The sequence below is a fragment of the Hemibagrus wyckioides genome, linkage group LG09, assembly GCF_019097595.1.
Source record: "Hemibagrus wyckioides isolate EC202008001 linkage group LG09, SWU_Hwy_1.0, whole genome shotgun sequence".
Lineage (NCBI taxonomy): Eukaryota > Metazoa > Chordata > Actinopteri > Siluriformes > Bagridae > Hemibagrus > Hemibagrus wyckioides.
In genome coordinates, this window is record NC_080718.1 from 15,487,846 (window position 1) to 15,505,474 (window position 17,629).

The 17,629-nt window shown below is 39.9% G+C and overlaps 1 protein-coding gene across 5 annotated transcripts; it reads right to left on the reverse strand.

The window, feature by feature from the left end:
- Positions 1–64: 64 nt before the first annotated feature.
- znf106a (zinc finger protein 106a) lies at positions 65–17,546 on the reverse strand. Of its 5 annotated transcripts, none has more exons than XM_058398978.1 (22): positions 17,365–17,546; positions 14,896–14,998; positions 14,204–14,265; positions 12,329–12,523; positions 9,552–11,339; positions 9,007–9,436; positions 8,697–8,766; positions 8,457–8,611; positions 8,296–8,356; positions 7,894–8,202; positions 7,125–7,791; positions 6,854–6,903; positions 6,083–6,228; positions 5,780–5,914; positions 5,236–5,352; positions 4,907–5,098; positions 4,680–4,742; positions 4,443–4,562; positions 4,270–4,341; positions 3,851–3,922; positions 3,575–3,721; positions 65–2,267 (listed from the first exon to the last, which is right to left on the reverse strand). In XM_058398978.1, the coding sequence occupies exons 2-22, from the start codon at positions 14,947–14,949 to the stop codon at positions 2,211–2,213; spliced, it is 4,962 nt and encodes a 1,653-aa protein (XP_058254961.1). In that variant the 5' UTR covers positions 14,950–14,998; positions 17,365–17,546; the 3' UTR covers positions 65–2,210. The 5 variants fall into 5 exon arrangements, with proteins under 5 accessions (XP_058254961.1, XP_058254960.1, XP_058254959.1 ...); XM_058398977.1 differs by having other exon boundaries at positions 17,277–17,546; XM_058398976.1 differs by having other exon boundaries at positions 6,083–6,225; positions 14,896–17,546.
- Positions 17,547–17,629: the final 83 nt, after the last annotated feature.

The following is a 17,629-nucleotide window of genomic DNA, read 5'->3' on the forward strand; positions in this document are numbered from 1 at the left end:
CACATCAATTCAACTAGTATGCATACGATAAATATCTCAAAGCATGGACACATAAAATGGCAGGTTGACAAAACTGTAAATGTATTTTTATTATAACAAGATATTCAGTGGAATTTAACAAACAAAAACAAAGCAACTTTGAGAAGGCCAGATAAGAGGTTGACAAACTGCCCCAAAGGCTACACACTGCTTATACAGAGAAGGACACACTGTAAATGGGATCAAGGGAGTGAAAAACTGGTGACTCGAACCGAAAAAAATAAAACAAACCCAAATCTCCACATTCTGGAATAATATCAAAAATTCTTTAGAGAATCGGGTAATGTTAAAATATAGCTTATTGTGGCACAGACTTTAAGAAAAGATTTTAAAATGTTTATAAATGTTCAAAGTTATGTTGCTGAAATGAAGACAGCTAGCTGTAATTTATTACTAGGTGTGGTTCTGTGTGTTGCCAGCATGGCTGAGTACTATGGCATGGGAGAAGGGTTCTGGCATTATGCTTGCCACTCCATAAAACACCTATCACATTAACCACTTTAACAACTTGCATTACACACACACACACAAACACACACACCTCTTCAGTCAAAAGTGTGTTAGGCTGCATGCACATCCAACCACATCCATATAAATATCTGTAAAAAAAATTTAAATCACAAAAGGGCAGAGCCCATGCAGAATTCTCTCAATTATATGAGAATCACTGTGTAAAAAAAATCAAAAATCAAACCAGCAATACTGCACTGTACTGTACTGCTTGGGCAAAAAACACACATTCTGCCCACAATGGGTTACACACACCAGCCATTTCAGACCCTGTTACAGTCACAACAAATACATTTCCTTAAACAGAACTCTTTCAGTTACGGCAAACCGGCAGTCCCTCCACTGTGTCTTAACCTCAGTGAGCAACCACACAATATGAAGGAAAACAAGAAAAAAAAAATCAAAACAAAACAAAACAAAACAAAAAAATCAGAAAGGAAAAAAACCTCACAAAAACGTAATATAGGTGTATATGAAACCATCTTTCAAAACAGTGGTGGAGAAAGGAAAACCACTTAGAAGGTTAGATTTGAAAAAACAAAAGAAGAAAAAAAGACTACCCCCTTCAGAAATATTTTTAAAACTATTTTTAAAATGTTGGAATAAGTTATGAAAACATATTCCATAAAATCCTCGTTGTTCTACCTTGTTGGTATGGAGTAGCTGTGAGTCAATGTCCTTATCTGAGCTGTGAGTGAATTGTAAGAAAAGAGGGTCTTCTGAAAACACTTCTAGTTTAAAGAAAACAAAAAGAAAACCAAATTAAAATTAAGAAACAAACAAAAGAAAGAAACAAAAAAAAATTTGTTCGTTGCTCAAGAAGACAAGAGTACCATGCTATTAAACCTCAAAACACTCCAAATGAAAAACATCCCTGAACCCATGCCATACACTGTAATGAACAAAGTGTGTTTGTTAGCCAGGAGGGGGCAGCAGCAACAACCCTTCTGGCCTGTCCAACAATTTTAACAGGTATATTTTTCCCCACAGTTCTTTTTCAATACTTAGTCTTTATTTGGTCATTATATCCCAGAGCTGATAATACTGTGTATAATCAGTTGAGTAAAGAGTAGAAAGTGAGATCTGTTATCCATTACCTGTACATCGGTTATCTTTTCCTCGAAGATGACAGAATTATCCTATGTTGTGCTAACAGAACAGTGTAGTCAATCTTCAGACACAGATAAGATTACAGTGTACATGGATAAAAGGAACCACTGGAAAATGGTTCAACTGGCATGATCAGAATACCAGCAGCTCCACTCAAAGAGAAGGACTTTCACAAGCTAAAAAACTGAGAAGAACCTTTGGATGCCAAAAGCCTCCAAGTTATCCACTAAGCAGTAAAGTGACAGCAATAAAAACCTTTGAGCAGTGCTCTTTCAAAATATGCTGACAGAAACTACACTGTCTGTAGTTTCTATACACAAACGACTACTTCACATAAAATCCTACAAATCACCAGTATTCAGAAGTGGCATCTAGAACTGTCACAGAAAATTGTCCTCTCTCTTTAAAATGATAGCTGTTGGTATCTGATTAAACATAGAAAAATGATTGCACAAGGAAAAAGCTCCTATCCTGAGGTGTAAATGAGATCTTCCCAATATGGGAGAAGAGGAGGTTATTTGGACTGTCTAGGTTGACAATTCCAGGACCCCTTAAGACTCCAGTTTACTGTCCTCCTCTGCATGTTTCTGCATGTGAGCTTGCACGGCCTACAGAGATGAGAAAAATGCAGTATTAAAGTGCAACATTGCTGCTTTATAAATGTTCATTATACTGTTAGAGGAAACAAGTATTCAGAGATTATTCAAATTTACATGAAGTCTTTTAACTCTGTACCTGTAAAATGACGGAAGGTATGTATTCATAACTTTTTAAAAAATTAAATTGATGAGGAAAAAAGCATTCAGACACCACAAACTACCAAACTTTTCTGGAAAGTTGAGAATTATAGATGAGACATTTTGTGATATTTTGCTGCACTATAGTTCAGTTTTGGCCCATGCCTCTTCCAGTAATTCTAGTAATCTTCAATAACCCCAAGGTTAAACATGGAGTTCATTTTGTGCCAATGAGTTTACATAAAAAAAAATAAAATCCACAATTAAAATTATTAATTAACAATATGTAAGGAACGGCAGTGTTCAGCAGCAAGGAAACTATTGTAGTTGCATCTAACAGCTGATAAAAAAAACAATAATATAAGGAACTACTGAATTGTTTGCATTCACACATGTTTATCATACAACACAAGCAGTTTAAATAGCTAACGTCAACTAGGTGATGAGGCTAAAGCTGGTTTCTTATCCAGATTGTTCATTCCATCTTTAAAGGTCCAGGTCTCATGAGATCGCGCCTGTAGATGACACCATGAAGGGCACTAACATCACACACAACATACTCCTCATGCTTAAAGAGGAGGCTGTGAACACAGCATTTGAGAAATGCATTTTCTCAAAAATGGTTTTAAATGACACATTTACAGGCCATTTTTAAAAAAAATCAACAGTAAAGTGAGCATTTTGTTCAAAATGAAACTGTATCGCATTTAGGCCCATCAACAACAATAACTGAAGTGTCTGAATACTTATTTCTGCTTTACCGTCCGAATCTACAAACTTGTCAGATAAGAGGTACAGCAGTCCCATTCTACTCGACAACTTCCAAATCTGAGAAATAATTGCAAACTATCCAACTAACCTTCTATTTCCTGTACTACTTTGATTAGGTCACATTAAATGTCTAGATGAACTTTATCTATGCATGCAAGAAATGTTGCATGCCGTAGATGCTGTACATACTGTATGATTAAATTCTCAGACAGAAAGCCTCTAATATGTACTTCCTCTTCTACTTCCTTCCTTCTTTCTTTTTTTATTCATTCACACATGAGCTTAGCAATTAGTAAAAAAAAAAAAAGTACTGCAAAAATACAGATTTTGAAGGAACAAAAGGTGCATGTAGAAATGCATCTTAAGCTAGCTATGAAAATAAACATAGACAAGAATTGTGTTGTTACCTGTTTGAAGCCGTTGCGGGAGTTGAAGAAGGAGTCACAGTTTTTCCAGCGGCACTTGAGCGTCTGCTGCGTGTGGCTGGTGTGGTCATTCAACAGGTGCTGCTGCAGGTGCTCCATTACACCAAAGACCAGCGAGCATCCATGCCACTGCCAGAGAAACACAGCAGCACACATCAGAATTGCAGCCACCCCACTGAAAATCCACAAGGCTACACACACACTGCACAGCAATAATACCATACATTAACTCCACAACACAGCACACCAGTCTCTTACCCAGCAGCGGTAGTTCTGAAGTAGGTTCAGCCGGACAGCCTGTACACTCCCATTATAACAACCTGTGTAGATCTAATAGAACAGGAAATAAGATTACAATAGATAAGATTAAGATACACAGATTTCCAGAAATGTATCAGCAGCTCAAATAGGAAATACTACTAATAACCAAACTCTGATAAAATGTGTCAGGATAATAGCCACTTATTTACACAGAAAGTATTCAGTTCAAATACATTGTATTTGTATAGTGCTTTAAACAATGGACATTGTCTCAATGCAGCTTTACAGAAGTATACAACCAGAATAAAAATTACAAATTTTAAAAATTACTTTGCTTTTTCTTAAATTATTATTAAGTAAAGTATGTAGAAGAGCAAGTGAAGCAAGATTAGTGAACACTATTCTGTTATACTGACCATGCTCTTGTGGATGACCATACACATCACCATGTCTGAATGTCCTCCATACACCTGTAACCTGTCATGAGACTGACAGCCACACCAAAAACATATCACTCACACTCATCAAAAACAGTGAAACATATCTACTAAATCAAAATCAAAATACTCTAAACACAACAGATTCTTACCTGCAGCTCAAACACACGGACCAGCTTGTCCAGACATGCTGTGACCATCACCTTCCCCAGTATGGCCACCACAGTGACAGCGTGACTATGGCCCTTATAGACCCTTACAAGCTCCCCCGTCTACAAGTTACACAAACAGCAGTGATAAAGCCAAATGATTTTCTTGCACATATGGCAAATTTTGTCACAGATAAATAGCAAATGGTAAAAAAAAAGGGGGGGGGGGGAGACACTCACGTGTATATTGTGTGCATGGACAGACTGGTCACTAGATCCACTGAAGACTAGATCGTTCACCACCTCAAAAAATAAAATACAGTAGAGAAAAGAGTTGTATGTGCATGCAAAATAGATGTAACACATTTAGTAAGCCAACAGTGGGGAACATGTCAATGGGTATATTGTTAAACAAGATAGACTGAGTATATCAAATTAACACTGGACTTTAAGAAGCTGAAACACACCTTCATGCAGAGGACTGTTTTAGTGTGTCCCTCTAGGGTACGCAGCAGAAGGCCACTCTTGGCATCTCTTACACTGATGGTGGTGTCATAAGAGCCAACAAGTAACACACGCCGAGCTCCCTCCTGTGCTGTAGCCAAGCAGCTCACTGCCCGTGGCCCGTGGCAGTCAAACACATCTAGCTGCTTGTTGTTCTGCAAAAGCAGATCAAACAAAACACACAATCAGAAAAAAGCACAGTATAGCAAGATTTTCAGTCTATTTGCTCATTCAAGCGGATGTGCTTAACGCTAAAATGTCCTACTGAGTGGGCAATATTAATGAGGATTACCTTGAGGCTGAAGGTGACCACTGAGCCATTACCCAGCCCGACGTACAGCACTTTCCAACGGTTATGAAGGCAAAGTACACGGTCAGGGAGGCCGAGCTGCTGCACACACTCTCGGGTCTGAGAAAATCGACAATACAGATGCACTATGATGCTTTTCTGCTCATCACAAATGTACAGAGTGGTTATCTCAGTTCCTGTAGGCTTTTTAAATACATTTTAATTTATAAGCAACTAGCTAAGTTTATGCTTACTTTAAACAGCTGTTACAATGGTATAACAACTTAAATGCATGTCCACTGGGTGAAGTTTATTTGTGTTTTGGTATGATTACTTAAATGAAGCAGAAAAGCTCAGTTTTCATGTGTTTTCTATGTTACTGTAGCAAGGGGGCGAAATTTGGAAATGCCATAGATGTGAAACCTCAATTAATGCACAGTAAAATGTAATTTGAAGCCTATAAGACTGAATAAAACAAAGTCTGAACATTACCAGTACATGGGTCAATACTAAAAGAAGGTCTCATTGAGCAAGTGGAAAGAGAAACCTTGATGTTATAGCAGCGGATGGTTTGGTCACTAGATCCAGAGTAGAGTCGCTGTGGCACGCCAGGTCCAGATGACACCACCAAGCAGTTCACCTTACTGCTGTGCCCATCAAACACTGCCACACACTTACGACTCTATAATATATCAACAGAATACAGTAACGATCTATTCTATTCAATTAAGCAATGTAACTTATAGGACTTCTAAACTAGTGAAATTTCAGCACAGTATATTGTAATATAAGATTTAATGATAGCTTCTTGAAGTGTATGGTTTCTGTGGGACTGGGCTTGCAGGCTCACCAGCAGGTTGAATGCTCGTATGGTGCGGTCTCCTGAGCATGTATACAGCAAACCATTATGTATTTGCATTCCATTCACAGCCTCCTGATGGCCCTCAAATGAGCCCTCAGTTGGCATGTCCTCTTCACCAGCATCTGATGATGCTTCTAGTAAATTACACAAAAAAAACAGAATGAGTCAATGATTCGCCCTTTTAAAAAAAAAACATTTGCAACACACACAAAGCTAAGCTGACAACTTTGCAACTATAACCTAAATGCATTACACAACGTACATGTGTTATTCACCAAGACTGCAAGCCATTTTGTTTTAAATTCCTAAAGTTTTAAGCATTAAAAAAAGTCACTGAAAACCTCGACAGCATGTGTTCTGCTGGGTGACTCTGCAGTTCATCATGGGCTGTTATCACAACAGTTGCTCTCAGAAACAAGTCAGGGGCCTCAAACTAACCCAGGCTCCAAAAATACCTTGCCCTTAAAAAGTAATTTAGGGAGTTAGTGAACTATTTTCGTCATTATCATTCTAATTTAGGCCGCACTGACTCCATTGACCTTCCTGAGGTATACCAGCAGTTGCCCTGTGGACTGACTTTAAGTGTTCTTTTTTGTTTTTTTAGTGACTTTAGTGAAAATATAGATCCTCTTTACCACGTTGTTTCAGAAAGAGACTATCCGTCGCAAAAATATCAACATTTAAATAACTGTTTAATTATCATTCAAGAAAATTATATTCCTAATCTACACAATGTATCTTGAAATTTGAAATACCTACCGGAAGATGCTTTGGACTCTTTTATAACTGCCAGAGTCACATTCTTTGCACTACAGACACAAAAAAGGCATAAAAAAATATCATTACAAAAATTATATCCCTCTGGACAGCAGAAGAGCTGTATGACAGCAAATATAAAACCATAAGGTTTACAACTGTGCTGATAATCATCATCATTTTACTGCAGATAGCTTACAAGCCTTCAGCCTACAAATGGTGACATAACACATATCATTACAGCCATGAGAGAATGATTTTCAATAAAACTTGCCTTTCACAGCTTGTGACTACACTGCTGGTGTCAATTTCACTGGTAGAGGTGACCTCATTACATGCAAGGTTCTGGCTTTGTGCCGTCTCAGCAGCAGACTCCTTGGAGACTTGAGGAAGGTTTCTTTCTTCCTCATCTGAGTCCAAATTGACTACTTCCATAGGTACAGACTGGGGGAGCTCCACCATCTCCAGCTCTGAAGAGTCAGAGTCCTGAGTCTCCTTTCCAGCAGAAGCCAGTGTTGGTCCCTTTGTTTCTGGGAGATGATCTGGTGCACATGTCACCTCCATGCTCTCCTCTTTTACTTCAGCAGCAGCAGGGGGAGAGTAGCATGAGCCAATGTTGCGCCGGCGAGAACGTAGCTTGCGAACAGGCCGGACCGGTTGACTGGAATCTTGCTCGGAGTCACTGATGTCTGGCTGCTTGCTTGTCTGTGTGTTTCTCAGAACCCTCTTCTTTTTCAGCTTTCTTATACGCTTTCCAGCTTTAGCGTCTGGGCTATTGTGTGGTGGAGAGCACTTAGGAGAGACTGGGTTAAGATCTTGCGTATGCTCCTGAGATGCAAGGTAAGCTTGATGGTCAGGAGACAGCTCTGACTTTTGATCCTGGGCACATTCTATATTCTTCTGACACAGCTTTACATTAAGACTGCACTTTATATTGGCATCTGCAGAAAACAGCAGGAGAGAAAATAGGTAATTACTGGATGGTTAACTAGCAAAATGTTGCAACAAAGATATTTTCTGGTTTTCATAACATGAACCTCTACCTAAACTGACAGGTTCCACATCAGTCTCAGTGGCAGCTGCTGCAGATTGCTCTGGAGTGGTACTGTGAAGGCCAGAAAGTGGGCTGCCTGTAGGCTCTCGTGCTGGGTTGACAGTTATGGGTGACAAACGCTCCTGTTTGATTGCAAAAACAGGTGGGCTAGAGGTGGGCGATGGTGAGAGGATGGAAGAAGTAGTAGCTGGATAACTGGGCTTAACATTATTTTCGGGCGAGGCCAAAGAGGGCAATGGTAGGATTGGTGAAGTGCTCAGGTTCTCATCACAGTTTCTTGTTGGAGAATCAGACCCTCCTAAAATAAAGTAGAAAATATTTTTCCATAGCCAACTTTCACAATGTTTACAATTCTGACTGTAAATCTTGACTATTGTTCCAATATTTGTACCTTGTAACCCTTGTAGAATTTCTATACGCTTGGTCCTCAGGGAACTCATCTCTGCGGTTACCTAGGGATTGGTTAGATGATTGAAATTTAATTTAATTAAATAGCAAAAAATTGATTCAAATAAACAAAAGCAATGGTGTTGCTCATTCATGAAAACTAACCTGCTGTTTGACCATTAGCAGACGCTGCACTTCCATATAGGCAGACTGCAGGGCTGATCGAGCCTGGATCAAACTGCTATCCACTGCCTGCAGAGAGCTGTTCAGTTCCTCCTCCCGCAAAGAAACTGCCAACAACTCGTCTAACTGAGAGAGTTCTACACAGCACAGTGCAAGACTACACTTTATAACATGGTACAGAAAAAATATCAAGTCTTTTCTCTGAAATATTGACACACTTACCTTTCTTAGGCTTGATTTTCAGCCTCTTGTTTTTTCTTTCTGCATTAGGAATTTCTGGGGATGCCACGTCCTGAAAATAAGACCACAAGTGTAGTAGATGAAACATTTTTATTATTGCTCAATAATAAGGATCTGTTCAGTAAAACAAAAAGGAAAAAGTATAGATTCCAAATTCACTCACAGCTTTTACTAAAACAATTGATCTTAATATGCATTTAGGGTAGTGCTAGAGTGTAGCAGTGATTGAGTTAGAATCTAAATACATAATGTCAGACTTTAAGCATTGCCATAGGAAAAAGCTGTCACTTACCCCCACTGCTCTGCGTTTCTTTGCTCCATTCAGCTCAGCGCTTGACATGCAACTACTCTCAGCATCCACAGGCTCTGTGTCCTGGACAGGCTTTTGTACATCCATTTCCTTTACGTGTTCTTTGGCTTGAGCTATGCCCTTATTATCCCTTTGATCATCACAATCCTTCTCTTTAGGTGAGGGAGCAGTCTGAAGCCTTGCCTTGGCAGTGTTTTGTAAGTTCATGACAGAAGTTGGTTCTGCTTCTCTGAGGAGTGAACGGGATGCTGTAGTGCTATAGGTGACAACACTGCTTTCTGACATGTTGCGTTTGCGCGGAAATACAGACACATCAGCTACAGAGTCCCAATGGAAGCCTTCACAAAGTGGAACATCATCTTCCATGTGGCTTGTACCCTCTGGCTCTTTGGGCACCATCTCTATTCCAAACCTGCTCAAAGACGTGTGGTTAGCATGTGGTTAACATTAGTTTTGCGCTAGTCACATTTTTTGTGTTATTTGCATTCAAAACACAGTAAGACAAAAACCAAGCAAACTAATTTTACCTCGGCAAACCCTTGCCCTGCTCCTGCTTTTTGCGATGGACCTCCTGATATACCTGGTCCCAGTTAACATTTCTTCTGGAGGCAGAGGAGCTGATGAGGTGTCGCAGGGTGGGCTTCAGGCCACTGTCTTTTTCATTCTCATGTGTGCCACTTACGTTCCTGAAACGCCGTGCAATGTTCAGGTTGGGCTCATGGGCAATTCCTTTGCCTTTGCTGCCAATGTGCCGGTTCAAATCCCGCGTGAGACTAGCAGGCAGGGCCAGCTTTTTCAGGGAAGGCACCGTGGCAAGAGAGTGGCTTGTGCGGCTGCCCTCACTGTCAGACATGCCTTCATCTGTAGCTTGTGTTCCGTGATCTTGAACAAGATCTTCCTCCCTTTCAGCTCCATCATCCTCATCTTCCCGGTCCATGGTGGATGTGCTGACCTGCAGTGATTGCAGAGACAGCATATTGATGTCGTTTGTTGAGCAGTCAGATGGCACAGCTACCTCAGTTCCGTGGGACTGCCATTCTTTGCTCTTTTCATTGTGCTCCTCTTCTTTCCTTCTTCCGTTGTGCTCCTTTGATTTCTTCTTACTTCTACTGCAATCTTTTGTACTGCTTAACTCTGAAACTTCTAACAACTCATCTTCTTGGATATGCAGTTCAGCACCTCGGAAGTCGTCTTCTGTAGCAGACTTTTCTACTGAGGTATGATTATGCAAAAGGTTCTCCTTTGCTTTGCGCAGCATTACAGAAAGCAGATGTTCCCGTTCTTGGTCAGTCGATACAGCTGGAGGGGACCTGGAGCTTGAGTGAGAATGCTTTGAAGCTTTAGAGGTAACAGAGTCTTGACTTGATGTTCGACTGAGATTAGTCACTGAACCAGGGTCAGCAGCAACACTTTTTTCAGAATGCTTGGTGGGCCTCTCAAGTTTTTGAGAAGGTGAAGGCAAGGAAGAAGGTGGTGAAGATGTATGATTTAGTCTCTGTGTTTTCCCACTGCTGTCATTTCTCTTAATGGGACTCTGCTTTCTGCACTCTTCCACGTCATTTTTTTGCTCCAAGTCTTGGTTGTTTACATTCAAATCTCGTTTGTTACTATGCCCAGGAGAGTCAAAATTCACGTTATCTGTAGAAGGCTGGACATCACTTTGAGATAAAGGATCTCCAAGCAAAGTTGGAGGATATGGTGCCCAACGATGGGTCTTGTCACACTTCCCCTTCCCCTTTCCAGGATCATTCTCTGCACAACCTTCCTGTTTTTGGAAGAACTTTTTCTGGCTCTCAGTACTATGATGTGGTTTCTGCAGGTGATGTATCCTAGATACTGCAGTGCAGTGATTAGCTTTGGAGTGTTGCCAATTCAAGTCATTTTGTCTGTCAAAGTTCCCTCTGTTGCCTTCTGTGTTGGACCAGGCTGACTGGTTTCTCTGCTGTGGAGGGCAACCTGCATACATTCCCGGTCTTCCTCCCCAATAGTTTCCCCTACTGTGCAAGCTTCTTCCTCGTCCATCAAAGGATTGCCATCTCTGCAAGTCAGGGGGCCCTTCAGCATGCCAAGTGGCGCTCCTAATCTGGCGTCTGTTCCAACTGTCACAATCAAACTCGGGGCCTCTGTGTGGTTCATGCAAGTTGGTATTCAATCCACCTCTGGATGGCAGGGGAAAGTTGGGGAATCTTGGGCCCCAAGAGCCACCTTGTTGGTGGCGCCACTGCCTAGGATCGTGCCACTGTTCCTTAATATCTTGCCACTTTCTCATGGTCTCTCTTTCCTCTCTGGCCCTCTTCAAAGCTGCTTCCTCTTGTCTGAGGGAAGCCAACAATAACAAGGAACAAGACGCATTGATGTGCACATTTTTTAACAACTCATAAATCATGAGAACCGATGAGTTCTCTTTTCATCACATAAGAAAAGTAAACACACATGTTCAATGCAGATGAAAGGACTAGTCAAATATATGGAAAAAGAAAAGCTGATTAAGTTGTCTTTACAAAGCAGGACACCACGGTTTTGCATGTGACAGGATTGTCAGATGCATGGCAACAGTCACTTGATTAGCACACCACTTGTGCCACTCACCCACTAACACTACAACCCATGTAATTCGATATCTATCATTCACCCTTTAAACTACTACCTTGTAAACACTAAATATATCCCCAGCTATAGTATGTCTTCAGCAAATGTTTACTGGTCTTAGCAAAATTCATTTTAGATTCAATCATCTAAATGTGCTAAAGAACAAGCTGCTCTGGTTTGTGATTTACTTGGGCCACGACAAGGTTTTTTGCTATAGCGTTAATTTTTTATACAGCTATTCAATGAATGCAGGTCAAAATTGGTCAGAATTTTGAGAATTATGGGGTTATTAACTCAGGTTAAAGATATGGTTATTCGTGTACAGTTGGCTCATATAATAGATGGCCAAAGTGAAGGGAAAGTGTTGAAGTGAGTGAGAGTGTGAGCACTCATGACTGTTTTAGGCTTGATGATACATGACTCCAGCCTGTAGTTCAGTTTAAAATAGAGCTAAACACAAGTAGGACATGAATATGCAAATAAAACCATAAAAAGTGCTGTATACATTTTTGTGGTTAATTAGAACTACTGATACTGTCCAAGACCAGTCAGAACATTCTGATACATACATTCTACACTATGCCAAAACACTTGAGTTAATGAAATGCTTTAAACAAAGGCCAAAAATATTTACTCTGCTTAATGCAGTCACAGTACACACGGTCTTAAATAGTTAACTAATTACAGGTGTCCAGTTATATATAAACAATTTTACCTGATGAATTTCTTCCGTTTTTCAATGAGCTCCACCATCTCTTTATCAAAGTAGCCCTCATCCTGGTCTACTTTAGATATCTGGTGGTCAAAGGCTTCCACACGCTGCTTGTGCATGGGGCTGGAGATGTGATCTGCATACTCTGTCAGGCTTTTCACAGTCACCCCACATGCCCGACACTCGTGCCCACAGTCCCTGGGAAGGAGAGGGGACAGTGGCCGATGAATGCTACCCTCAGGCATGGCTACCTGCTTGCAAAAGTGGATGCCAGGAGTCTGGAGGGCAACTTAGGCCTTGACTTTTGTTTCCAGCAAATCTTGGGAAAAAAGCATACCCGTAGGCTTCTTTCGAAATGAAGAGAACTTCCCCAGCTCAAAAGTAATCAAAATAAATTTAAAAAAAAAATCCAGTGGAAAAAAAATGATCAGGAGGCAAACTGGCTTATTCTTGTGTTAATGTACCAAAAACATAAAGAAAAACAGCTGGATCTTCCTGATCTTGTAGAGGGTGTTCAAAGCTTCATTTCATGCAAAAAGTGGGCCTTTGGCATGATGTTTCTGCCACCAGAAAAGGAGCCTGGAGCTCAAGAGAGGCCAGCACCCTCTCTGTTGCAGCCGAGCCCTCGCACGCTGCCACGATGGTGTCTGCTGCGCTCTGCGGTGAATGCCTAACAAGCAGCCCACTTTAGTTTCTGCCCTCCCACACCCTCCCTACCTCTCTCTCTCTCATTTCTTAGTTCTGAAGTGCATCAGGGTGGGTCTCTCCAGCATTTGCTGTAATAGGAGCTGCGGGCAGCTGTCTGTAGCAAACCCCCACTCCCTACAAAAGCTCCAGAAATGCCCAGCTTGTGAGCTAAAAGACCAAACAATTGACCTATCCCACCAAAAAGTGGGTCAGGGCTGAATGGCATTAAAAACAGTACTAAAGATTTATTAGGCTAAAGACTGTGCACCTTTATACATACACACACAAACACACACACATAAATTAATGTAAAACAGTAATGTGTTTATCTGTTACAAAACAATGAAGTATTGGCATTTTAGCCAGTATCATGTTCTCAAGGTTATTTGCGTTTCCTCTGTTGCAGTCTCACTTTTCACATTCCAGCGGTCAACATAACAGTCACATGAGAGACAGTTGCTCTATGCTGGCCTTGCTTGTTGATTCCAAAATGCCTATATATATTCTTGTCCTATGGCAGCCTCTTCAGCTTGTCCTTTTGAAGACTACAAATGACACATGTCTAACTACAGTTACCATGACCAACTACAACAAGCTTTTAGACAAATGCTGCAAGCAAATACTAACAAAAGGACTAAGTAGTCAACCCCAGAATTTTTGCCATCCTAATGCAAATTCATAACATATGCGATATGGCATTTTAATATTAAAGATTAAGTCATGTTTTATTTTAACAATATAGCATTCTCAAGCATACAGAAAGCTCCAGAATTATTGGCACCACAAAACATGGCTAAAAAATGGTATTTGCATAATCATACAGTAAATGATTATGGATAAATCTAACATGATTATCTCTGATAATTACTGCATTAGACATATTATGGACAAAATGATAACTAAAGCATGTTTCCATGAAGCTAAATTCCCATTCATCAACAACGGGAAGATTACAGAATACACAGATGAAATGAGACAAAAAAAAGTGTTGAACTTCATAAAACAAGCAATGCAGCATGCATGATTAACCCATAGTAGGGTAATTAAGTACATAAGAAGGACACTGATCCGAAGCATACATCTAAATATACATAAAATGCTTCAAGGTACACAAAAGCAGACGAGAAAAAAAAGGAACATTTGTTACTGTGTGAAACACATATGACAGAAAATGGGAATGCAGTAACTTACCGGCCTTTAAGATTCTCCAGCTCGCGATGATGAAGCATACTTCTCATATGCTCATCCATCTCCTTTTGGGGAAAACAGGAGACATCAGAAAAACATTCGAACTTAATAAAGCTGCAGCTTCAGCAGGTCTATACTCATACAGGGGTGCTTTATTTAAAACAGAGGTCCAGATAATTTAGGAAACTTTGAAACAGTTCATATAGATGTGTAATGAAATTAAGGGGAAAAAAAGAGCGTCAAGACTTTCTGGAAGTGTATGAACAGATGAACACAGTCCTTTCAAAAGATATTTTCTCAGTTAGTGTATTGATCATGACATTAGACAGCACTAACATGATTGTGAAATACTAATTCTAAATTCCCAGTAACAGCAAAGGTCAAAATATAAGATTTAAATGGACTATTCCCATCAGGATAAAAATATTTCATCATAAAGGTGATCAATCTGACTAACTTTTTATTGATATGCAGTAACTCTCCTCTATAGAGACAAATAAACCCAAATCATGCCTGCAATATGCTTACTTATCAGAGCCACTGGTTTTCCTTTAATTTGTCATCTCTACCTGAGATACTGAACCACTTTAAAGTAGAAAGGCAAGTACAGCTTGTTCATCTTATTACATTCATAACAGTTAAGTATTATCTACAGGGGTGAAAAAGAAAATGCATAAGTAAGAATTCAGCTGTACCTGTTTGGAGTTGTAGACAATTTCACACAAAATGCAGGTCTGGGTTTTCCCCATGATGGTGGTGATGATATATTTTAGCCCATAACAGAAATGCACTGTATATCTGAAAGAGGAAATTGTTAACAACACATACATTTGCCTGAGCAAAAGCAAGCTCTTAACTTGTACGTAAATGCACTTATTATGAGGGTTATCATATATTTGCATTTAGAAAGATTTGATCACCAACAGTGAGAATGTATGCACTTGTAGAGGATTAGTTCCAAACAAACAAATTCAAGGAAAGGAGCCATGTATTTCTCAGTCATGTGCATGTACAGCAAATACCCTGACTTATTTATCTATCTAATTATACATCAACACATGTATAAGGAATCAACTCAGACTTAGAATACACAGCACTATGCATGAAGCTGGAAAACCTTCAAGGGGTCAGAGCCTCAAGCACTACTGCCAGCATAAATGTCATGAGCAGTGTACGCTGCTCACCGGGCTAAAAGCAGACCACTACTGTGTCTGGGCAAGTGTGATGCCCTGGAGTGCGTTCTGGAAAACTCCTTAAAGCAGGTCACACGGTGCCTGTTACAGCATAAAATACACCCAACCCTCAATGTACCATATGACCTCCCAGCTAAGTGCTTGTTTAGTCCTGCAGTTTTAATTTCTCCATGAGCCATAAGAGAGCTTCAAATTTTGAAATCAAATTAAAAACATAATGTTATTTTGGAACAATCTGTTAGAGCATCCATATCAGGACTGATTCAATCCGATTGATCAGAATTGGATCCGAAGTATTTTTATGCATGCGAGGTTGAAGATAATTTGTCAAGCATGAGATTTACAGCCACAATTATTCTCCATACCCTAGTGTTCCAGGGTACATACAATCTAGTCTATTGCATGGGAATATCAAATGCTTTCCTTGTGCAACATGCTCAGATTCGTTTGGACTAATATAGGTTGATCAAATCTGTGTAAACATCATTTTCACTAGAAGAGGGAATCTTTCTTTATCAGAAAATGTAGTCTTAGCGTAAGGTATAGGGGACATTGTGTGTGTCACTACAGCAAGTTAATTATAATAAAATCCAAAATGTTTTAAAAGTAATGTTGTGACACTGTGTAATACATTCGTTCTGGACTCCTAGTCTTATGCAAACACACCCAGTAACCACAGTAAAGGTCATTTTGATGGTTTCTTGGCATACATTCAGTCCTTGCACATTGATTTTTCAAAGGTAAAACAGTAAACAAACAATCTCATTTAAGCTCTTCGGTGCTACACTGGGACCGAGCTCAGTGTAAAGGTGTGGAGGGGATCCAGGTAAGAATTCAATATTAAAGGTGTTTAAAGCAATCTAGTGTTTCAATGTCTCGAAACGTGGACCTTACTCAGACCGCTCTCTTCTACAGCATGATGTAAAAAAAAAATCCTGTATAATAATAAAACCATGTTGGAAATTAGTGGTTGAAAAACAGCAACAAATTTAGGTAACTTTAGGACTGCTGCTACATCGAACAGAAGTGGACAATAAAACCAGCTTTATTGCCAAAAGTTTTGGGACACCCCTCTAGATCATTAAATTCAGGGGTTGGGCTTGGCCCCTTAGTTCCAGTGAAAGGAACTCTTAATGCTTCAACATACCAAGACATTTTGGACAATTCCATGCTCCCAACTTTGTGGAACAGTTTGGGGATGACCCCCTTCCTGTTCCACCATGACTGTGCACCAGTGCACAAAGACATGGATGAACTAGTTTTGGTAGTATGAAATTGTCCAAGGTTGGGAGCATGAAACTGTTCAAAATCTCCTGGCATGCTGAGCATTAAGAGTTCCTTTCACTGGAACTAAGGCGCCAAGCCCAACCCCTGAAAAACAACACCTGAGTTCAATGAATTGGATGGGTGTCCCAAATCTTTTGCCAATTTTAATGTACGACTGGAGAGTTAAAAGTTAGTATTTATATTATGGCCTAATCGATCTCACATGATTTTTTTTGCTTGTTTGTTTTATTAATGGACTTCCGACCATTTTACCTTATTTATAATGAAGTTATATGAAATCAGCGTTTTAGTTTATTTACACGCCCACTTCCACACAATAACCCGCCATTCCAGCTAAATACTACCTAGCTAATGCTACACGGAGGATATAAACACCGGGTTAGCTATTTATCTAAATCGATAAACTCCAAAACAACGCTATTAGAGAAAAAACACCCGTACCATAAAAGCACGCTAAAAACAAATTTGCGAAATGAAGCGGGGAATAAGTTAGCTAACAACACAGCTAGCTCCCTTAGTAAACACTGTGCAACTTAGCCAACCGAGAATGCACGCGCGACAAACACACGTGCGAGATGATGCACTGTCATAAGTACCTCTTAATCTAAGCGGAGTTTGCACTTCGTCTGAATATCCTTTGGTTTATTTTTAAAACTTTTTTTTGCTCATCATAAACGCTCTCACCTTCCCCGAGATGTAATTCTTTTTCTTTTTTGCCGTCCACCAAACACACAGCTTTCAAAATAACAGTCCCTGAGTAACAAATAGTTTGAAAGACCCACACGATAAACACGGTTTGATGAAAATGCTTAAATAGCCATGTGTGAATGCAGTAGTCTGAATCAGGAGGAAACCGAAACAGGCATAAAGCACAGCTAATGGTGTTACGTTTTCCGTTCTTAATCTTGAATGAAACAATGTAAACAAATCCGTATTATTTTGTATACTT

What these genes read in the sequence shown, in the direction of transcription:
- znf106a (XM_058398975.1), bottom strand. Translation starts at nt 15,102, where the DNA reads ATGCAAATATATGATAACCCTCATAATAAGTGCATTTACGTACAAGTT. An exon ending in CTGGAGAATCTTAAAGGCCG is followed by an intron (nt 12,524 to 14,203) that starts GTAAGTTACTGC and finishes TCTCCTTCCCAG; the next exon opens with GGACTGTGGGCACGAGTGTC. An exon ending in AGAGTCCAAAGCATCTTCCG is followed by an intron (nt 6,229 to 6,853) that starts GTAGGTATTTCA and finishes GTAATTTACTAG; the next exon opens with AAGCATCATCAGATGCTGGT.